This window comes from Sorghum bicolor, unplaced genomic scaffold (genome assembly GCF_000003195.3).
Source record: "Sorghum bicolor cultivar BTx623 unplaced genomic scaffold, Sorghum_bicolor_NCBIv3 super_99, whole genome shotgun sequence".
Classification (NCBI taxonomy): Eukaryota; Viridiplantae; Streptophyta; class Magnoliopsida; order Poales; family Poaceae; genus Sorghum; species Sorghum bicolor.
The window spans coordinates 28693-52422 of NW_018396471.1; the positions used below are offsets into that span (position 1 = coordinate 28693).

General features: G+C 43.8%; 2 protein-coding genes across 2 annotated transcripts; both read right to left on the minus strand.

The window, feature by feature from the left end:
- Positions 1 to 4335: 4335 nt before the first annotated feature.
- On the minus strand, positions 4336 to 8257 carry LOC110431538 (protein ANTAGONIST OF LIKE HETEROCHROMATIN PROTEIN 1-like). Its single transcript, XM_021450634.1, has 4 exons — positions 8088 to 8257; positions 5056 to 5476; positions 4740 to 4962; positions 4336 to 4655 (listed from the first exon to the last, which is right to left on the minus strand). Exons 1-4 carry the CDS (start codon positions 8255 to 8257, stop codon positions 4336 to 4338), a joined length of 1134 nt encoding a protein of 377 aa, XP_021306309.1.
- A 13319-nt stretch (positions 8258 to 21576) lies between these two features.
- On the minus strand, positions 21577 to 23683 carry LOC110431537 (poly [ADP-ribose] polymerase 2-like). Its single transcript, XM_021450633.1, has 6 exons — positions 23508 to 23683; positions 23344 to 23419; positions 22838 to 22980; positions 22523 to 22596; positions 22029 to 22134; positions 21577 to 21926 (listed from the first exon to the last, which is right to left on the minus strand). Exons 2-6 carry the CDS (start codon positions 23396 to 23398, stop codon positions 21831 to 21833), a joined length of 474 nt encoding a protein of 157 aa, XP_021306308.1. The 5' UTR covers positions 23399 to 23419; positions 23508 to 23683; the 3' UTR covers positions 21577 to 21830.
- Positions 23684 to 23730: the final 47 nt, after the last annotated feature.

The following is a 23730-nucleotide window of genomic DNA, read 5'->3' on the forward strand; positions in this document are numbered from 1 at the left end:
GCTGCCGCAAAATCATCAAGGTCACCAACTCCATCGTCATCCAGGGTGATGCACTCCTCCAGCGGGCGGTGCTGGGAGCGGAGCTCTTCCTGGCGCTGCCTGGCGGCAGCCGAGCGGCCGATGGCCACCTGGCCGAGGTGCCTGGAAGCAGCGCGGATGCTAACCATCCAGTCGGAGAACTCCCTGGAGATCTCGCGCTCGGCATGCGCGCGCACCGCAGGGACGACGCTGAGCAGCATGCGGCGGAGCGTGGGTAGCGGCAGCGGCTCGGGTCCCGAGGCGAGATCACGGTCGATGGCGTCGACGGCGCGCAGGGCGAGATAGAGCCCATGGTTGCCGGCCTGGAGGTGCGCGTTCGCCCGCGCCGCGAGCGCGAGCAGCCGTACGCACCGGCGGGAGGAGGCTAGCGCGGAGGAGAGGTTCCCCGCGAGCGAGCGCGCGGCGAGGAAGGACTCAAGCGAGGCGAGCAGCGGGGCCGCCGATGAGAGAAGCGCGAAGTGGGACGCCGAGAGGGAGCCCTTGAGCGCGTCGGCGTCGGCCAGGAGGGAACGGAGGTCGTCGACAGCGCGGATGAAATCGTGGAAGTGCGCGCGGCAGAGCTCCTCGATCTCGGCCTCGCGGTCCCGCGCCGCGCCGCGCCGCGGAGCGAGGCGAGCAGCGGCTCGGGGCGGCCGCACGCGAAGGCCCGGCGCACGAAGGGGCCCAGGTCCTCCCCGGCCGCGATGGCGGCGGAGAGCTGCGCGAGGTCCGCCTCGGACGGCGCGGATGCGGACGACGCATGACCGGCCCCCGCCGCCGACAGCGGCGCGTCGCCGGGGAGCTTGCGCCGCATCGAGATCTGAGGCAGGCGGTAGGGATGGTAAGCAAATGAGTTGGAGGCAGCTCAGCAGTTGCCGAGTTGTGAAGAGGAAAGGAAAAAAAATCGGAGATTAGTCGACACAAACGAACGGAACAGGAGGGGGCGGTCGGAGAAGGTGAGTTGGGTGGCCGGAAGTGGGTCCGGCACGTCGGTGAGTGTTTGGAGGGAAAGCCAAGTGCTTGCGTGACGTTGACGGGACGGAGGAAGCGGAGGCGACTGCGTATTGTCGACCGCACACGGTGGTAACTGGTACGGCATTGGACAGTTGACGCACGCTGTGAGAGAGCTGCAGCCTGCAGCCGGTCGTCCTCCGGTAAGAGCGTGATTGGTTTTCGTCCAGGATGAAGGGGTTATTTCAGCCCAAACCAGCACCGTCCAGAGCGTATAGGCAACCGTGTTTGGTGTGTTTTTAGTGGTCGTACTGGACGACGTGTTCCATGTTTGGTTACCTGTTGGGATGATTTCATATAATGCACTGATGCACTGTATCTTGTTTGGTTGTTGCTGAATGAAAAGGTGACAGCACCCATGAATGGTTTGGGTGAGGTTATCACCATTGACAAGCAAAACGAAAAGACCATGAATAGCACACATACTTAGATCAGAAAAGATAGTCTTGTCTCAGTTTAATTCGTTAGTCATTTGACAACCATCATTGGCAGTACAAAACTACTAGACACACTTGCAGCAACGAGTGGTAAGAAAAACACCCAGGCTGATCAGTACAACAGCCACAAACACAACAATTGCAAATAAAGGATAGTTCTTTAGGTGTGTGTTGCCCCCAGGAGTAATGCATGGGGTACTCATCATATTTTCCTCCATAGAAAAATCTTCAAACCCGTGTACTCCAGGAATGAAGCAACAGCTTCTTCTTTGCATTTGAAGTCCTTGTAGCAATTGTTACTATACCTAGCAACAGCATCACAGCAAAGAGGCCAAGAATCATAAACCCCAGGCTTCTTCCCTCAGTAAACAACATACCAAGTCGTCATTGTTCCCTTCAAAACAACCAGTGCAACCTTTTGTAAGTATTTGGCATCACCAAACAATATCAGAATTGGTTAGGTAGTGGCCTCAGTTAATACAGAGTTGTCATTGGTGGATCCCTTCATGTATTCAAAAGAGGCAGATTAAGCAAACTCAAGTGACCCATGCAATGTCCAAGCACATCCACAGGATGCCATCGGCTTAGGAACTTCATGGGAACCTAATTGTTGCAGTCCTGTGGATGATGCTAGAACATTGGATGAATGACATGAAAATAACATTGTATCATCATAGCATAGAGAAGGGATCCACCTCATTTGTTATGTAATCATCATTGACCACTACCAGCCATAGTATCCTCAGAAATCTTTGCCTTATTTTAGCAAGCTCATGGAAGCTATGAAACCATGTGAGTCATCCAGCCCAGCCTTCATCTTGGCACAAGTGCCCTAATGTTGCATTGGGCATGGATGTCTCACATGGTCAGATGACGGCCATGAAAGAAAACAGATCATTGGCATGTAGATATCATCATTGGCATTCAAAGAAACTGACATTCAAAAACAAGGCCTCCGCTAACTGTAAAGTTCATCATTGGTAGCTGCCAAGTAAATGAAAATAGGAAGCAAGGCAAGTTCAACAAACTCAGGAACAAACACATGGCGTCCATGGAATCTGTAAGAACATGCACTGTTTGCCATCAACTTGAGCATGACCCAAATGTTGCTACACAGTGCATGGTCCCAACAGATTTGATGAGTGACATGACATAATAGAACATTTAGTGAGTAGAAAAAAAGGCAGCCACCTCAGACTATTGTTAGTATCATCATAGGCTACTCTTAAACCCAAATTGTAGTGCACTGGACACTATATGAAGTAAATGCACCAATCATTGTCCACAGAGCCTCACATCCAAATGAAAGTGCTTCTAAGGTGCATGCACCAGGCATTGTCCACAAAGCCTCACATCCAACAACCATGTGTCCTATGCTATACAAAAAATAGCTGCACCAAAGATTCCAAGCAGCAGGTTTACCTTCCTAGCACCATCAGTGTTACAGTGCTGTACTACAAAATACATCCTATAGCATTAGACAGTTAGCATGGTGATTTGAAAAAGTGGAGAGGCAAGAAGATGATCATCTAGGGTCCATGGAGTTGCTTAGGTGGCCCTAAGCCAAAGGATCCTATGTGCCTCTGACATCTGAACAAAGCAAAGCCCCTCAGCCTTGTTCCTCACAAGATAAACCAGAGCTACCATAAGAGCCTCCTGAGAGTAACCAGGACAGTTCATGACACAAACATATAGGTCCTCATGTACTTCATTGTGTTGTGGAGCTTTGAGAGCTGCCCCAATATTTTCCATAGCCTTCACCATGCCATTCATGATGTCAAGCTCATCTTGCCCTACCTTCCTTTTTTTCCTCTCTTTCCCTCCCCAGGGCCATCATCAGTGCCCTTACAGGCTTCAGCTGGCACATCATCAGCCTTGCCAGACTGCGCCTCAGTCTTGACATCATCAGTGAGGTTACTCTGATCCTGACCAATATCAGTAGGGACACCCAAAGGTTCATTTGAGCCAATAGCATATCTTCTAGTTGTCTGGCTGCCACCAAAGATGGCTTCCATCTGATCATAGTTCTCTATATAAGGGGTGTTCAGGAACTTAGCATCAGCTGGGTGATCCTATAGAACAACAAGATATTAGACAAAGAGCTAACAGGTACTTGTGGAATGTATTTAAGTTTTGCTAGGTGCATGTTATAACCTTAGTGTGTCCTAGAGCCTAACAATCATGTTATGATCACTATCCCAAAGGGCACCACTTAGGTCCTTGAGCCTAACAATTTTGACCCACCTCTATCTCCATTTCCGAAGGTGATTGTAGATTTGCTGGGTGGACACTGTCTGCTCAGCAAACTCAGAAAGCATAGTAGCAACCTGCCTAACATGTACCTCCTTGAACCCTTTATCCGTTTTCACTCCTTGAACTATTAGATCATGGAACCTCCTTAGCATCAACCTAGATTGAACTGGAGTCCAGTGCATAGGGCCAACGGGAGGTGCATGTTGGTCATCATCTGGCACTACCATATGGCTATTTTCACCATCAAGCAGGTTAGCCTCATCAATGAGGTTAATGTGATCACCCATCCTTGCTGGTCATATTCATTCACCCAACCACAAGATCATGAACCATATTAAAAATATAAATATGCAACACTATATAAAAGAGAGCAAGCATATGAATTTGGTTCAATTATTACATCATTGCACAATGCCTAGAAGTCTCATAAAAAATTATTCACATCGCAGTTACTAAATAGCACACAACAGCTCACTGGTTCATAAGGAAAAGTCTACTGCCTAGAAGAACCTCTGTTAGCCCACATAGCATTAGCCCATGCTTCCCTCATCTGAGACCAGGCCTGGTTATCAGGCACATCATCAGGGTGGGCATCAACATTTCTATGCTTTGGATTCTAGGTGGCTTCATCAGGCACATGCTCATCATCACCATATCCCAGAATCCAATTGTGAAGGATACAACATGCCAGAACAAGTTTAACCTGTGTTCTGTAAGTGTGAAAAGGTTTGTTGTCCAAGATTCTGAATCTATTCTTCAAAGTAGCAAAGGCTCTTTCAATGGTGACTCTTAGGGATGAATGCCTAAGATTAAAGAGCTCCCTTGGGTTCTGGGGTCTATTGTTGCCATATTCCGTCAAATGATACGTAGTACCTCGAAATGGGGGCAAAAACCCAGGTCTTACTGCATAACCAGCATCCATAAGCAAGAATTTCCCTAAAAAATGTGCCACATATTTGAGGATCAGTTACTACTTATACCAAATTGGGTACTAAAGAGTACTACTACATTGAAATATACCTGGAGGCACCCTAAGACCATCTGGTCTTACAAGAGCATCAGCTAGTATGAGGGCATCATGTGCAGAGCCTTCCCACCCAGCTAGGACATATGTAAACCTCAAATCAAAGCTCATAGCTGCTAGGACATTTTGTGTAAGTCCCTTCCTCCCCCTAAAGGCAGGTTGCATCCTTTTTGGCACCCTAGCTAAGACATGAGTTCCATCAAGTGCTCCTATGCAGTCCTATATAAATGTGACAAAGTTGTTTGTGAAATGGTTGAGGAAATGGATCAGTGCTTTACTGATGACCAAGATTGGAGTATAATATAAACCAACCTTGAAATAAGGGTACCACCTTCTGCTACCAAGGATCTTTGAATGGACATTGTTGGAAGCAGGGACAATCATTTCACTCCTCAACTCCCCTACTGCATAAAGCACTCTCTGAAAGTACCTACTGATAGTTTCACCTGACCTCCTGAATGTAAGGTCTACCACCCTAAATCTCTGGTTGTGACCCACAACATGCAAGAACATAGCTATCTGCTCTTCCACACTAGCATGGATGCTATCAGACAAGAGGTCTCTACTGCGAAAAAGGTCACAAAGATGGAAGAAGGGTGCCTTTCTCATCCTAAGGAGGTTCACACAGTGCACATCATCTGAGTTGTAAATGTAGTTTAGGTTATTCATCCTTTGTTGGTCCCTGTCTGCCATGGGACCATACGTTACAGATCTAGCATCCTGAGCTCTTCTCCTAAACCACAAGAAAAACCAAGTAGCCACAGCTCTAACATAGCAGCAGCCGCTCGGCGCCTAGCTTCGAAATCCATCTCTAGAAAAAACAGAATACACATGGCCAAATTAGAACCCTAATGAAACAATACTGATGCGTACTACCTAGTAACAACAAGAACTCAGTCCAATACTACGATGGACGCGGTTGCCACTCCAGATGGAGCTCCTCCAGCGTCAATCTTTACAAGTGTAATCATCGACCTTAGGCACTGTGCTCAGTATTCAGATCGAAAAAGGCATCACCAGCAACAAGTTGCTTCAGCTAACAAACATGCCAAACTACAATCACATCAAGCATAACAATCGGAGATCTGCCTCAACAACAAGTAGATCTCAATCAAAATCGCATAGATCTAGCTCGATACAACATATAACCGTAACATATCTGCTCATTTCAATCAAACACAGGATGGAAATCAAAGAAACATGAGACGGAGGAGGTGAGATATACCGTTGCACACACCAGGGGAGCTCAAGGCTCCATCGGTGAGGATGCCGGAAGGGCGAATCCAGCGGCACGAGAGGAGGAGAGGGGACGACTCACCAGTGAAAATGGAGGCGGGAGTGGCGAGAGTGAGGGGGTAACCCTAACAAGCGCCAGCGCGCGCGCTTTTATACCAGGGACGGCGCCAGCTCCTGCCAAGTTCGCCTAGGGTTCCCGCCAAGAACCAAAGCGTCCCGGCTGGAGTGGGAAGCTCGACTCGAGAAGACGGAGGCGGCTGGGATGGAGGGGGCGAGAGGAACGATGCCATACACAAAAAGGATACCAGCAGGGAAACCAAACACGGGCCAACTGCACTGAACCGTGCGGGATGGGCCTTTGAATGGCCCGGTCAGGGCAACCAATCACACCCTAAGAGACTGCCGAGAGCCTGAGACCGAGCTCAGCGCACAAGGCTCACGTGGGCTCACATTAGCCTTGTTTGGATGTTGTCAGATTCACTTCAATCTTTGTGTATTGGTGTGAATTAGGATAGAATTTAGTTCAAGTTTCACTCCAATCCACCTCAACACACGTGGATTGATATGAATCCGACTATATCCAAATAAGGCCTTAGGTAATTCGGTTTATAGAGAAATTTGGTTTCTTAAGAAATACTCCATGATTCCAAAATAATTGTCGTTTTGGGTTTTCGTGTTGTAAGTTTGACTAATTTATAGAAAATACGTGCAACATTTATATCTCTAAATAAATTTGTTAAAAAACTAGATTTAAAGATCTTTTCGACGATACTAATTATGTATCATAAGTATTGATATTTTTTATTATACATTTAATTAAAGTTGTTTCTCGAGAAGCAAGAACGACAATTATTTTGGAACGGAGAAAGTAGGTAACAATCAGTTCTTCTAAAAATTGATACTTTTAGTATTTTTTGTTCGGTTTCAATATTTACCGGAAAAATACCAAACCGATCACATGGACATGAAATGTTAGGTTCAAAAGCTCATTTTGACATGATTGCATAGAGACTAAAAGTGCCAATTACATACATATAAATGTCTACTAGACTATAAGAGTAGAGTACTATAAATACATAATATAATTAATTAAAATAGTTTTATCAATAATATAACAACACTCAAAATAGCATATTTCGGTAAAATTGGTTTCTCGAGGTATCGTGAGAATTAGAAACCGAATAGGATACCGAAAAATTCGGATCGGTTCTATGTATTTTGTGCCCATGAGTACTTAGGGCATGCAAGTTAGGCTCTAGGAACTCTCCATGTTACACCGGACTCTGGGCTTCATATATCCGCGAGAAGTTGGACCCTAGGGCAGCAGACCATGTGTCAAGTTAGTCGTTGGGCGACAACGACTATCTTCAAACAGTTAGTGACACATGGTTTACTACCCTAAGGTTCTTGTTATTCTTGGTAGTTGTCGTTATCTAGACGGTTTGGTAACAGCGAAAGATCATTAAGTGGTTTTGGTGATTGTTTGTTGGCTCCAATCATCAAGTGATTGTAAGGCCTACTACCTCCTAGAGTTTAGGGATTGTTTAGTTCGCAAAAATTTTTGTTTTTGGCTACTGTAGCATTTTTCGTTTATGTTTGACACAATCATGGATAACTCTGGGTGTTCGGGTTACCCGATTATTTCGGGTCGGGTAGTTCAGGTTTTGAAAAGTTCGGGTAATGAAAAACGTTACCCGATTACAGCCCCAAACCCGCAAATTCAGGTTCGGGTATACCCAGTTTACCCGAAATATATAAGATAACAGGAAATACTCAAACAGCACAGAATTTCTCATACAACTAGAACTCAGACAAAATAATTGGTAAGTTGATAACTGATATGTTGAACCGCAGGTGCCAACACAAAGACATAGGTACTCAACATACTAGATACTTAAGATACTTAAGGGTGCCTTTGGTTGAGCTGTGGCTTTCGGAAAAGCTGTTGTAGGCTGTGGCTTTTGGAAAAGCTGCTTTTTAACGAAGTTTGAAAGCCCGTTTGGTTAGACACATGCGGCTTTTGGAAACGCTTCACTCCCTTACAAGCAGACCCCACGTGTCATAGACAGAAACTCCCTCTTCTTCATCCTCTCGTCAGGAGGGCACACCGCTGGCCTGGCCGCCTGGCGGCCGCGCAGGGGAGGGGAGGGAGGTCGGGGTGCCAGTTGCTCGTGCCAGAGGGAGGGAGGTCGGGCGCGACGAAGGGAGGGAGGTCGGGGCGCGTCGAAGGAGAGGATTGGGGAGGGCGGCTGCCGGATGCCCGAGCCCGCGAGGCCATGTGGCGGAGTAGCCCCCGCCCGCGCCGGAAGGAGGGAGGTCGGGGCGCGCCTGGAGATGCACAAGGAGCCGCCCCCCGCGCTGGAGGGAGCGAGGCTGCGGGGCGGAGCCGCTCCGGCCTGCGTTCGTCGTGTGGCTTGCGTCCCGGGAGGCCGCAGCGCGCTGGAGGGAGGGAGGTCGCGGAGCGGCGCACGCTGGGGGAGGAGAGGAGAGGACCGGGGCGGAGCAGAGCACGCCGGAGGGAGGGATGGAGGCCGGGGAAGGAGGGGACCGGGGTGGAGCAGTGCACGCTGGAGGGAGGGAGGCCACTTGCGGGCAGCGCCGACGGAAGGACTCGCGAAGGAAGACGAGAGATCGAAACGGTACGTGTGTAACTAGTGGCAAGGTGGGTAATTTTTGTGACCAAAAGCATATGAAAGTAGGGGTGGAGGTGCTGTAAAATTTGTACTATGCAAAAGCTACTTTTGGCTTTGGCTTTAGATGAAAGCTAACCCCTTTGGTTGGCTTTTGGCTTTTGAGGAGCAAAAGCCACGACCAAAAGCCCAACTAAAGGACCTGGCGTCTTGTGCAAGTGCAAACCACGACACACATTCAGAAAGAAAAAGACACAGGTAGTTGGTAATCGACAAGATAAAAAAAGCACAAATTCAATAGTTCCAGGCGTCAAGTCCTCCAAACTGATGGTTCAGACTCCAGAGACCAGTACTCCAAACTTCAGTAGCAGCAATCCAGGCCTCATATAGTCCAGGCTGTGTGATAAAAAATGAAGGATCAAATCTGGGCAGAGCACCATATTTGAAAAGCATATACATTGGCAAATTGCAATTTCTAGAGACTGATTCTATGATTTACGGATCAAATACTAAGAAAAATAGGGGCATAGGTGTTAGGGTTAGGGAATAGGAATACACATTGCAGCCGTCCATCAATCTTCAGGTCGCCTGGCAATGGATTCCCTCGCCTGCGAGGTGACGCGCGGCGGCAGGAGATGGCCTGATGGGGGTCGGTGGCAGTGGCGTCGAGCTCCGAAGGCCGAGTCATCGTCTCACCAATGGACTGAGGGCGGCGTCGCGCTGCTGGCCGTCGCAGACTCGCGGCGCAGTGAGGTGAGACGGTGTGGCCGGTAGCGGGCTCATGGCTCGGTTTTGAAGGAGATGGCAGATGGGGAGTCGGGGTCTCGGGGAGACAGGGAGACGTCGGGGACTCAAGAGTCAGGGAGATGACGTCGAGTTACGAGATGAGTTAATGAGGATCCTAAAGCCAAGGAGGCGGAGGTGGCTTAGCTTTGAGCCTTTGACTACGGCAACACAGAATTATGGGTAGTTCGGGTACCGGGCATAGTTATCCGAATTACCCAATATAAATTTGGGTAATAGAATTTGCTATCCAAACAAGATATCGGGTAGTGCGGGTTCGGGTACTTCGGATCCAGGTCCGGGTATTTCGGGTTCGGGTAACGGGTAGCGAGTAATATGCCCAGAGTTAATCACGGAGTTAATAGGCTCAAAAGATTCGTCTCGCAAATTATAAGCAGACTGTGCAATTAATTGTTTTCGTCTATATTTAATGTTATATGCATATGTCCAAAGATTCGATGTGACGAGAAATCTTGAAAATTTCTGGAACTAAACCAAGCTTTAGATTGAAAAACCTTGGGTCCATTTGTCAATGTTGGCAACATTTATGGGTGTCACTTTCCTCGGAGGTAAGGCCTTGTTTAGTTCCCAAAAACTTTTGTAAAATTTTTTTGATTCCCTGTCACATCGAATCTTGTGGTACATGTATGAAGCATTAAATATAGATAAAAGAAATAACTAATTACACAATTTGCCTGTAATTTACGAGATGAATTTTTTGAGCCTAGTTAGTTCATGATTGAACAATATTTGTCAAATACAAACGAAAATGTTACAGTGTTCATTTTGCAAAAAAAAAAGAAAAAAAAAGAACTAAACAAGGTAGAGATGATGACCCCTCATCTCCAAAGCTATTTGCTTGTTTGTTACAGCTTTGAAGGGCGCCTATTTGCCGGTGCTTTGGTGGCTTGTTGGCGATGTATTATGTTGTGATTGTTGTTGTTGCTCTCATTGTGACGGTGGTGTTCCTTGTTTTGTTTTGTGATACTATTAAGTTGCTTCTTCTCTTTGCTTCTTCTCTGTTAATACATGTCCAATAAATTTCTTACTTGTAGCTTTTCAAAAAAAAATGCTTACTTAGTGTGCGTTTGGTAGGGTTTAGATTCTTCTAGAAACATTTCGGATCCAGATTCTCTCTAAAAATGTTTCTCTACAAATGTAAAAGCACTTTATAGAAGCCTTACATATTTATTTAGACTGGTAAACAAACAAAAATCAGCTTCAAGTGATCCTCTCTGCAAGCGACTCTAGTGATTCTAGTGAGAATCTAAAACATTTCTCGTTGCGAAACGCACCTAGTTCTACTTGTCCATTGCCTACCAGTAAGTTTTCTTAGGTCTTGTTTAGTTCCAAATTTTTTTTAGTTTTGGGTATTGTAGCATTTTTGTTTTTATTTGACAATTATTATCTAATTATGGACTAACTAGACTTAAAAATTCATCTCATGATTTACAGATAAACTGTGTAATTAGTTTTTGTTTTTATCTATATTTAGTACTTCATATATATGCCGTAAGATTCGATGTGACAGGAAATCTTAAAAAGTTTTTTTATTTTTGGTGTGAACTAAACAAGACCTTAACATAGGTCGATTATGCTCCAATCTAACCCATGAGCAACGGACATGGTTTCTTAGTCTTTAGATAGTTCGCATTGGCACTAGTTTTACTTTTGTGCCAAAGTCTAAAGAATAGGACAAACTCCCATCCCTGCCTCCATTTGGTATAATCTTACATTGGTATCATGCGTAAGTGCACCAAGTGTAACACATATGTGAGTTTTAGAAAACAAACCTCACATATAGCTAAAAAAAGGGGTAATATCAAAGGACAACGCATAAATTATATAGCATACATAATAAATCAGAAACAACCTTAGGCAGCAAACCACGGAAGATAACTCCAAACTTCGGGTGTTAACTTCACTCTACAGGATCCAACTGACTGGTTGATCACAAGCCCAATACTTCTCCTGAGGTGTGGGGGAGATAGCAAGAGTGAGTCCAAGACGAACTCCGCAAGTATAGCAACTAGATTGTATAGATCCCACGGTCTCATGATCAATGTGACATAAATAATATAGAGCATTAAACAATAAACAATGAGTTTCTTAATACAACAAGATTCATCACCCTTAATGTAAGAATCCCAAGGCCGCTCGTGACCGTGAGCACGGCTAGTATACCAGTTTGTTAAACACTCTGCGGAGGTCGTACATCTTTACCCATGAGTCATGATTTACCCTTTCGCCCAAGGTAGCTAACCTCTTAACCCCCTTCCAAGGGAGGCCGGCAGGGATCACTATGAAGTCTTTCAAAGGTTCGTCTAACAAATTAGGGCCGCTTGGTTTCGGTAGTCAGTCCATGTGATTCTACCCCGCAGGGAATCCACGGTCTGCTATCCCCCATTTGCGCCACACGGGTAACCTCTAACAAGCTATAAAAGTTACTCATACTTGACTAAAGCCAGAGCCATCATAGCCCTCATGGTTGCACTTTTATCCCGGTTATCACTTACGAATAAATCCTCAAGTTGCTAAAAAGTCATTATTATCATTTGTTGCTTTATATTAATCTAGTCACCAGATCATGGTCATAGAATTAAAACCCAAATGCTATACTTGCCTTGATCCAATTGCTCCTGCTGGTCCTGCTGATCTTACTTGCTTTCAAGGCTCTGACCTTGATCACCGAAGTAATGCCCACTGACTAGACTCGGTCAACAATCATCAACACACAAGCAATTGAGGCCACACATACACAAAGTAAACAAAGTTATAATTAGAACAGTACACCAACCGTAAATAAATTTAAATAAAAGTTTTCCAAAATCATCTACACGCTGCTACGATCACGTCAACGGGAAATTCATGGAAAACGGAGTTACGACGCGAAAGTTACGCTTTTAACGGGATTTCAACAGGAGTTTACGGACTTGTAATTATCTAGGAAACCTAACAGTGGTGAACATAAACAACAATGGTACTAACGCGAAGCTTATGAAATTATGAAACTAACGCAACTTGAACGGATCGAAACGAAGCTAAAACGGAGAAGATATTAATTTTCTAAGATTCTATATAGAAAAGTAATTAATTAAATAGGGTCACAAAATTAAAAAGTTTCAAATTGTTAAACCAAGTTTACTAACACGTAGATCTCGTGATTACGAACCTAACGCAATTTGAATGGACAAAAACGGATGTAAAACGAAGTTTTTGTTAAAAGTGATTGTAAATGAACCGTGTAATCTTTCATTGATCTGTTGTAAAGATATAAATACAAGTGAGGGGGTGTCTCCAAGAGACACGACAATTCATGAAAGGACATGCCCTTTCATGAGATGATTAACTGCTAATGCTAACTGCTCTATCTAATGGATGAGATCATCTCTGGAATGGTGTCCGTTGGAAGCGACGGTTGGCATATGCCCCTTCAGTGGGCAATTGCCCGTTCGGTGAAAGACACCGGTTCACAACACTCCCCCTTGATCGAATCTTCGTTTACAGATCAATGCACCTATCAGTTGAGATTTCTCGAAAAACCCTGTGGGAAAAATCTGAGGAATATATGGATTGATATGCTATAAAACTCCTTCAAACCTTTTAGGAAAATAAGGAGAAACTAGCATATATTTGCATGATTTAAATAAATCATCATGTCATTGGTATCCCAATTAAAAACCCCAGTGGGGAAAATACTGGGGATAAGACATTGAGATAACTCCCCCAAAAAACCATTTAGGAAAATTTGGGGAGTAATATAGTGATATATCGCTAAAACTCCTATAAAACCCGGTGGGAAAACTAGGAGAAAATGTGACGACATATAGTTGGTATTGCCTCTAGAGTAACTTCACATGAAAAATCTTTTCATGAAAAACCATGGATAAGTTGTGAGGGCAATACGTGCCTTTGATATTTTCTACAAAAACCCCGATGGGGAAAATAGAAAATATGACACATGCTTATGTTAATATTACCTCATTAAAAACTTTCACAAGAAACCTTGAGAGTAAAACTTGTGGAAGAAAAGAGTGTAATATGATGCTGGAACAAGTGAGCATCTAGGAGATGTCTCCCTCTGATTCTTGCAAATTTCGAAGTCGCTGCATACCAATGTCATGTACAAACTTTTGGAACATGGATGTTGGTAAGGACTTAGTAAATAGGTCAGCGAGGTTATCGCATGACTTGATTTGCAAGATGTTTATCTCCCCACTTTCTTGTAGTTCATGAGGATAAAACAACTTAGGAATAATGTGCTTAGTCACATTACTCTTTATGTAACCTGTTTGCATCTGTGTAACACAAGCGGAATTATCTTCATAGATAATTGTAGGTGATTCCATAGAACCAATACCACATGACTGTTGTATGTGGTTAATCACTCTGCGAAGACATACACATTCACGTGATGCCTCATATAGTGCAATTATTTTAGAGTGATTTGTGGAGGTCGCTGTTAGGGTCTGTTTAGAAGACTTCCATGAGATAGAAGTGCCTCCATACAGGAATACAAATCATGTTTGGGATTTGCCTTTATGGGGATCAGATAAGAAACCAGCATCAGTGTATCCTATCAATTCGGGATCATGATTTTTCTTATAGAATAAACCAAGATCCTTTGTGCCATTTAAGATATCTGAGGATATGCTTAGCTCCCGTCCAATGACGTGAAGTTGGATTTGCACTATGTCTAGCTAGTAAGTTCACTGCAAATGCTATATCAGGCCTGGTGCAATTTGCAAGATACATAAGTGCTCCAATGACACTAAGATATGGAACCTCGGGTCCCAGTATCTCTTCATCAACATCTCGTGGTCTAAATGGATCTTTCTCCATTTCTAGAGAACGAACAACCATCGGTGTTTTTTGAAGGATAGGATTTATCCATATTGAATTTCTCCAATATTTTCTGGATATATGCTGATTGATGCACTAAAATTCCTGAGGGAAGGTGCTCCAGCTGTAAGCCTAAGCAATATTTGGTTTTACCCAAATCCTTCAATTCGAATTTCGTCTTTAGGTGATTGCGTGCTTCTTCTATATCCTTTGGGTTGCCAATGATATTTAAATCATCAACATACATGGATATAATACAGAATCCCGTAGGGGACTTCTTAATGAAAACACATGGGCAATCATCGTTGTTTGTGTATCCCTTCTTTAGAAGGAACTCACTCAGTCGGTTGTACCACATTCGTCCCGACTGCTTTAAGCCATATAATGACTTTTGAAGCTTTACACAATACATGTTGCGATTTGCGGTTGGATTCGGAATTTGGATTCCATCGGGAACCTTCATGTATATGTCCGAATCAAGTGACCCATAAAGATATGCAGTCACTACATCCATCAACTGCATAGATAGATGATTTTGAACTGCCAATGATATTAAGTATCGGAAAGTAATTCCACTCATTACTGGAGAATATGTTTCATTGTAATCAATGTCGGGTCTCTGCGTGAACCCTTGTGCTACGAGCCTTGCTTTATATCTCACCACCTCGTTGTTCTCATTCCGTTTCCGGACGAAAACCCATTTAAATCCCACAGGGAAGATTTTAGGAGGTGTAGGTATTGTAGAAGTGAATACCCCTCTTTTAGTGAGCGAGGCTATCTCAGCTTGAATTGCATCTTTCCACTGGGTCCAGTCCGAGCGCTTTTTGCACTCTGCCATGGTCTTTGGATCTTGATCATTTAGGAAGATTTCTGCAATTGCTGCGGAGAAGTACATGTCGACAATCGTAGTCTTACGATCATATGATTCTCCAGAATCAATGTAATTGATGGAAATTTCTTTCACCCCATTTTGTGACTCAACATTTCCCAAAACTATGGAGTCAGGGTGTTCCGATGTCCCAGGATCAGTATTTGGGTGCACCGTTGATCCGGGTTGTGGATTAGGTCGTGGTGTTGGACTTTCATCCACTATTGGGTGTCTACCAACTTGAGGTTGGCTTGGATTTACTGATTTGGAGGATCTTGTCCTCGGTATCCTCGGACGCTTGCTTTGAGCATTATCCTTCGGTGCGGCCGTACTCTCCCCCTTTTCTTTAGAACTGGGGGTTGAATGGTTTTTATTGGTACCTCCACTCTTTCAGGCGCATTTTGTGCAGGATAAGAGGATTTAGTGACACCCTTATAATCAGTAAATGCTTCAGGCAGATTATTTGCAATGTGTTGCAAGTTTACGATTTTCTGAACTTGTTGTTCAGTCTCTTGAGTACGTGGATCTGAGGGGGAAGTGCCTTGGGCATTCCAATTGATTTCCTGGTATTCACTATGGTACTTGTAATCTCCCCCTAATGCCGAGAAATGGTCCTCATTGAATATGCAATCAGCGTACCGGGCCATGAATAGGTCCCCTGTAAGGGGCTCGAGGTATTTTAGAATCGACGGAGATAGATACCCCACATAGATCCCAAGTTTCCTGTGTGGGCCCATAGCGGTACGCTTAGGTAGTGAGATCGGTACATATACAGCGCAACCGAATTTTCGCAGATGGGAAATATTAGGCATATTCCCACGTACTAATTGCATAGGGAGACATCGTGATATGCAGTTGGTCGCAATTGAATTAAGTCAGCAGCGTGTAAGACTGCATGACCCCAACACAAAGTCGGTAGGTTGCAATTTTGTAGTAAGGGTCTTGCAATGAGCTTAATTCTCTTAATAAGAGATTCTGCTAGACCATTTTGTGTATGGACATAAGGGACAGAGTGCTGAACTTGAATACCTAAAGCCATACAATAATCATTGAAAGCCTTTGAGAAAAATTCAGCAGCATTGTCCATTCGAATAGATCGAATTTGATGTTCAGGGTGATTTGCTCTAAGTTTGATAACTTGAGCAATAATCTTAGCAAAAGCATGGTTACGTGTGGACAAAAGGCACACATGAGACCATCTAGTAGATGCATCTATAAGAACCATAAAATACCTGAACGGTGCAGACAATGGTTGAATGGGGCCACATATGTCGCCTTGAATGCGTTCAAGGAACTTGAGTGGCTCATTTTGGATCTTAACAGGCGATGGCCGTATGATCAATTTCCCTGTAGCGCATGAAGTGCACATAAAATCTGAAGATTTTGGGAATTTAGCAGTATTCAAAGCATGACCATTAGAATTGCTGATAATTTTTCGCATCATCCCTATACCGGGATGACCAAGGCGATCATGCCAAGTTTTGAATGCATCGACATTCCGAAAAATTACCTTATATGCAACATGCGGTATGGGTTTGATGTATGTGTAGTACAATCCTGAAGGAAAAGAGGGAATTGTCTCAACAATTTCTTTGCCATATCCGCTATCTTTAGTAACAAGGAGAATCTCCTCGTTATTGTCATCACGGGTTTCAATATGGAAACCATTTTGACGGATATCTCTATAACTTAGTAGGGTACGCTTTGAATCGGGATACAATAGAGCATCCTCAATTGTGATTTGGGTACCCATAAGGAGTACGATAGTGGCACGACCAGAACCAATAATCGTAGCATCGCGCCCAGCGATTGTCAAAACATTTCCTTGTCTCTTAGCAAGAGTTTGGAAATATTTTGTTTCCCTAAGAATAGAATTAGTGGTACCGCTGTCCACTAGGCATAGTTCCTCCTCCATGGGATTGACCCCCGTAAAATACTATATATAAATGAAGAATTTGAAATCAAACTCTTTGATGATATATAGAATACATACTATATTTATTGAATATCAATTATGCATACAATACATTTATCGGATATCCAAACAAAGTAGTGATGACTTTATTTATTTACAACACATATATAGGACATAATTGTGCTAATTATTACAATTATAAGGACACTAGGTCTTTGGAATCTAAGAGATTGGGAGCCTATTCGAGGTCTCCATATATGTCGTTGGAAGCATATTCCACGATCATATTCTCTGTCTCAGCAATATCCTGGCCTCCATGTATGTCGTTGTTGCTTGGTTCCATAGGAACTTGTTGCGAACAACCAGCCTCTTCCCTGGTGGTGTCAGGTTGAAGATTGAAGTGGGCTTCATACTTCTGTCCTCGAGCAGCACGTCCACGTCCCACAGACTTTAGGTAGAGATCAACAAGTTGACTAGGGGTACGACATTTCTTTGTAGCATGGCTATAGCAACCACACTTTTGACACAAGGTTTGTCATTCCTGCGTTTCGGAATGTCTTTACCCTTGTTGGGAACACGATTTCGGGATTTCTTATTGCGTCTGCGATTGTTTCTACCTTTCTTAGGGTTTCCTTGATGATGGTTCTTAGAGGATCCATCATTAGGCTTGGATTTATTCTGAGCGTAAGTATGTACTTCAGGCAATGGGGCAGACCTTATAGGGCGCTGCTGGTTATTCCAAACCATAAGTTCAGAATGTTTTTCAGCCTCAAGTAAGGTTTGAATCAACTCAGAGTAAACCTGGAAACGCCTTTCGTGGTATTGTTGTTGAGGAAACCTTTCAGAGGGAAGCATAGTAGACAAAGTCTTTTCTATCTTATCCGCATCTGTAGATTCTTTCTCGCAGAATTGCAACTTTGAGCTAATTCTATGAACATCATGATTATACTCACTCACAGTTTTGAAATCCTGTAAGCGAAGTTGAGTCCACTCATAGTTGGCCGCGGGCAAGACAAGTGCCTTTTGTTGTTCATAGCGTTGCTTATGTGAAGTCCATAGATTGTGTGGATTTTCTTCCAACAAATATTCAGCCTTAAGATCAGAGTGAATGTGGCTCCTAATAAGGTATAGGGCTGTATAAACGTGTTGATCTTCAAGCGGTGCAACCCCATCTTCGGGTGGTAACACAACTCGATAAAGTCCACGGGACGAAAGACTAACTTTTACATGTGGGATAATTGTGGCCGTCTAGAGCTAGTAATTCAAACTCTTTGACAGTCATTGATCCTACATGATATAAAAACCATCGAAACATTTTAAGTTATTAAAATGTTGAGGTGTGTTGTAATTATGGGATGTAAATAAAAACAAGATAAATCTTGTATTGGTAATGGTGTAAAATTCTTATATGCATAATAAAATAATGGAGGTAGTCACCAAAAAGGTGTAGACCTCTAATTGGGCATAGTATGTGTAAATAGTAGATGCCGATTAATTATGCTAAGTTGTATAACGCGTCTGAAGGTAGTCATCAAGAATTGATGTAGACCTTAATTTAATTTGCAAACGAATTGGGTACGCACGTTGAGGATAGTCACTAAGTAGTATACTTAGTGTAGATCCCACAGTAGCAACAATGGTGCTACCTTGTGTATGGCCAATAGGGATGCAAATTAATGGTAGTCATCTTTGTGAAAAGATGTAGACCAAATGTTCTAAGTGGTAATGTTGGGTACGCACATTGAGGATAGCCACTAAGTATTGCTTAGTGTAGATCCCGCAGTAGCAACTATGGTGCTACCTTGTGGAGTGGCCAACAAAACGACTCCAGAACATGCGTGTTATATAATTGTTAAGAAAATTACACATAAATTGTTGCATCCATTATTTAAGCGGTTAGTGCTTTAAAGTTAAAAGCATAAAAGAGCTTAAATAAAAATGATCGATTGCGAAATAAATAAATAATTGCAAGATCATGGTCGTGATAAAGGAATATTGCTTATTGGATTTGTCATACATACAGGGACAAATACATTTGAACAATATCACAAATAGATATTTTATAATGATATAAAATATCACAAGTACAATTATAAATGTCAACGACTAAGCATAATTAGTACTTATATTTTACAGCACATAATTATAGGAGACTAATAGAGTCTTATACGAATTAATGCTGAAAATATAAATTGAGAAAAACAGTAAATAGCCAGATTGCCAAACTGGGATTCGTGGACATCCTCGATTGGTGCCCATGCAGGTCCATGCGGGCATGCACAAGGAAATGGAGAGGGTGGTCACGCGTAGGCCTATGTAGGCCGGCCCAATTGCAGTCGCAGGCCTTTGAAGAGGGGCTCAGCCGGTGGATAAGGTAACCACCCGTCGCCGTTGCCATCTGAAGGCCGCCGCCACCGCAAACCACCTCGTCTTCGCAATCCACTGTGCCGCCGCCGCCGCTATTGTTCAGTTCGAGGATGACTCCCCCTCATCAGGGGAGTAGAAGCCAGCACCGCCGACTGCCATGTTCAGGATCTCTGCGCTCGGGAGGCCAAGATCCGCTGGGTTCCAGGCACCTGTGTTGTGCGACGAAGGCCGGGACGCTGGTCCATTGCCGCCGTCTTGCGGACGAGGAGGCGCCGGAGTGTCGGAGTCGGCAGCGTCTCTGCCGGAGGAGGGTCTGGGAGTGCCTGCGCTTTCATGCGGGCAGCGGCTTCCGCACGCGTCGCAGACGGAGTGGCCGGTGCTGCTGCGAGAGGAGGTGCGGAGGGGCCGGCGAAGCCCATGACGTAGTAAGGTGGGATGTCGGTCCTTGCTGCACGCGTGCCTCCTGGGTTGATGAGGTAGCCGATGCCCGGGCCGGTCACCACTTCCTCTTCTCCGACCTTCACAGCGTCGAGCGCAGGGGCAGCCTGCGTGGCGAGGTAGCACGGATGGAGCGGGGTCGCCACTGGAGCCGTCGGAGTGACCGGTGTGGGCGACGGCAGTGAGTAATTGTACTCCAGTGTGTGCGGCATCAAGGCGAACTCCTTGCACAAGTCGCACCAGTAGCACGGAGGCGTTGGTGCCGGCGACATTGGCTCAGCGACGGCGAGGAACAGCATCTGCACGGATGCCACGAGCAGCGGAGTCGAAGAGGCGGCCGAAAGAACCATGGCCTCCATTGCTAGCGTTGCGGCGAACACGAGGCCCAAGGCGCTCGAAGACGCTGCGGCGCTGTGCATGGTGGCTGTGGTGACGGATCGGGCCACGACGTCTCCACTGATGCGACGGAGGGCGAAGAACATACCACAAACCATGTGAGACGGTAAGTTAATCTTGGCCATGCTTAGCGATGGGGGTTCAGAGCCAAGTGCCTCTCTTGGGCGTCGTTTTCTGTTCCTCTCTCTGTTCTCGTAGAGCAAAGTACTGATAACGTGTTAAAAGTGATTGTAAATAAACTGTGTAATCTTTCATTGATCTGTTGTAAAGATATAAATACAAGTGAGGGGGTGTCTCCAAGAGACACGACAGTTCATGAAAGGACATGCCCTTTCATGAGATGATTAACTGCTAATGCTAACTGCTCTATCTAATGGATGAGATCATCTCTGGAATGGTGTCCGTTGGAAGCGACGGTTGGCATATGCCCCTTCAGTGGGCAATTGCCCGTTCGGTGAAAGACACCGGTTCACAATGGCTAAAACAAACTCAGTGGCAAAACTGTAATATCTGAAAACGTATTTTGAATATGAGTAAATGATTTTACGCTTTCAAAATCCGAAAACGTAATTTGAGAAAACGCTTTTGGGCAATTGCACGGGGCGAAGGGAAGAAAGTGGGAAGCGGGCGCACGGCCAAACCGCATGGGCGGTTGCCTGAGGAAGAGGAAGGACCTGACGGGTGGGCCCCACCTGTCAGCCGCCAGAGAGAGAAGAGGGGAAGGCGCTGGCGGGCTGGCTGGGCCTCGGCCCAGGAAGAGAAGGGGAGGCACGGGGGGAGGTTGGGCCGGAAAGGCCGAGGGGGAAAGGGAAATTCCATTTTCTTTTTTTTAAATACATTTTTCCACTTGCATTTTTTTCCAAATGAATTTTTGAGCAAATGACATTTTGTTTTTAAAACAATCATCACAGTAAAAGTGCACCAGCATGTATGCAACAAAATCTTTTCTAAACCTACATTAAATTTTAATTCCCAAAAAATTATTATTTTTCCTATAATTTAATGCTCACAAAATTGACTTAGTAAATCTAATTCAACTATTTTAAAGAAGGGAATTTTTAGGGTGTTACACCAAGTGGACGTGCAAGAAACATATGACCCATCATCTCATGATTTATTGTTGCTGGCTCATACAGACAAGGATTTCTGAAATTACAATGGCGTGTTGTGAATTATTCATTTAAGTATCTGAGGGTAAGATTTCATGGTGCCTAGACTAGAGCATCTTTTTAGGGGTCCACAATTTTATGATCTGTTGAAAAACTACAAAGGCCATGTAAGTTCTAACTTGCGGATAGTTAGAACAGTATTAGGGCTATATGCTTTTTCAAATTTACATGCATGGAACAAGTTAAAACTAATATGACGATAAATGGAAGATATAACTACATGGAAGATGGATTGCGATGGATCATATATACATACACTCAGCATTAGTCATCAACGGGCTGGAAGCCTGAAACCAAAATCTAAATGCAAAGGCAACCAAATCTGCTCAGAAAATTTGGATGACGGCACCTAAGATGAAACCTTTGGTGCTATAATTCCACAGATGTTCTGCTAAGAAAGATCTCGGCAACACCTTCAGCTCTTTGCAACAGGCCAACAGCATCTACCGTCTCTTGAAGTTGAAGTTAACAAGCAGGACATACCGCATTCTTATCTGATCTACGTTGTACACAATGTACTCATTGTAACGCAAGCCACCCTGCAACCAGAGAGCAGTATTTTCACAGTTATGGTGCTTCCCGTATGGCATTTGCATTTGGAAATATATAACCATGTAAATGCAGCACGGGAATGTACATACCCTTTTGGAAGGTTCCTGTTTAGGTTTGCCAAGGGGAACAACCACACCATCGTCAGTGATCTTAGACTCGACCATGTCAGGTGCTGTTTGACCAACTCCCTTCGTGCTGCACAAAAAATAATTGCAACCAAATCTTGTTCATATCAGCAGCAAGCATAATAGTACTTTCAGCCACTAGCAAGCAATTAGTCCATTCTCTTGTATCATTTTCATGCAATTTCAAAATTCAAAAAGGAAATAGATGAGGGATGTTACAGTAGTATATATTAAATGGAGCATAAAAAATATCTTCCGATCTTGTGCCATTATATGTACTGAGTTAACATCAGGAATTGGCCACAAGAAAAACACAAGCAAACAATGATTTAAAAAAATATTGTCTTCCATTCTTGCATATCATTTAACATTAGGAATTGGCCAAAGGAATACATATAGAAAATTATTTAGGGGGAGAAAAGGTGCTATAATCAAAAGAAATTGCATCAGTAACTGACCTTAATTTTCCCTTGGGCAGGTTATTAGCATCGTAATCTGCATTTAGTAGCTCATTCATATCGCCCAATGCAACCTGGTAAATTGAAGTTAAATAGCTCATTCGTAATCTGCATTTACCCTGAACTCAATACCTTACAACAAAATAATTGGGCAGAACTCTAGTCTCTATATGACAAAGTAACTAGTGTAACAAACAAAATAATTGGGACATGCACATATGATAATCAAGTGATCAACCAGTGTAACAAATAGATAAAATACCACACAATCTGAAGCTAGTAAAATCATGCATGAATATTCAGTAGGCAGCAGACCTCACATAAAAGCAGTACTCCAGATCTACATGCTTCTGAAGCGCAGCAATAGTTTGCACTCTTTGAAAACATGTCAGCAAAGTAAACACCCTTGCCAAACATGTAACCACTAACAGGTGCTTCAGGAGGAGCGATTCGCAGACCTGGGAGATAGTAATTCAAGACAAGAACCATCACCTATCAAAGTGCCAAGTCTCAAATAGCACAAAAGGTAACACAAGCTGAATTTAGCTTTTTCCATATGAATGAACAAACTTTGCTAGACACTAACTACACGAGCGTTAAAAACGTGAAGGAAAGCACCATAACAAATTCTCACGAAAATGAACCATTCAGTTCGTGCTGATAAATTTAACATTGAAATTTCAGCAGTCCCACTACGAACTAGATGCTGACCTTGTGAGCTCCAGGACAAGTAGAGAGCAGGAAGTATCTCATCAACTTAGAAAGCAAAGTGAAGCCATATATAGAAGTGGCAGTAAATAATTTTAGATAGCATGAATTACCCTGAGAAAGGATCCCAGTCCAGTTGCTCAACCGAGAACCATGCCACAAAAGCATCCTATTTCTTGTACTAGCAAACTGCATGCACATGTTGAAAATTAGTGATGTCACACAACAGTCCAATCTTTTGGGTTGTGTAGATAATAACAGAACAGAAATATCTCACTTTCTGAAATCGCTCTGTTTCACCATGCCTTGAAACATTAAATATTTGCACTATGTCCACCGTATAACCAGAGTGTGTTTTTCCATGTGTATTCCTCAAATATGTTTTTATCTGGACAGCAGATATTTTTGTAAATAATTAAAAACTTAGATGAGCAATTTACCAAAGACAGCGGACAAGAATAAAGACACCACTCCATGCTGCATAAGAATGTTTCACACAT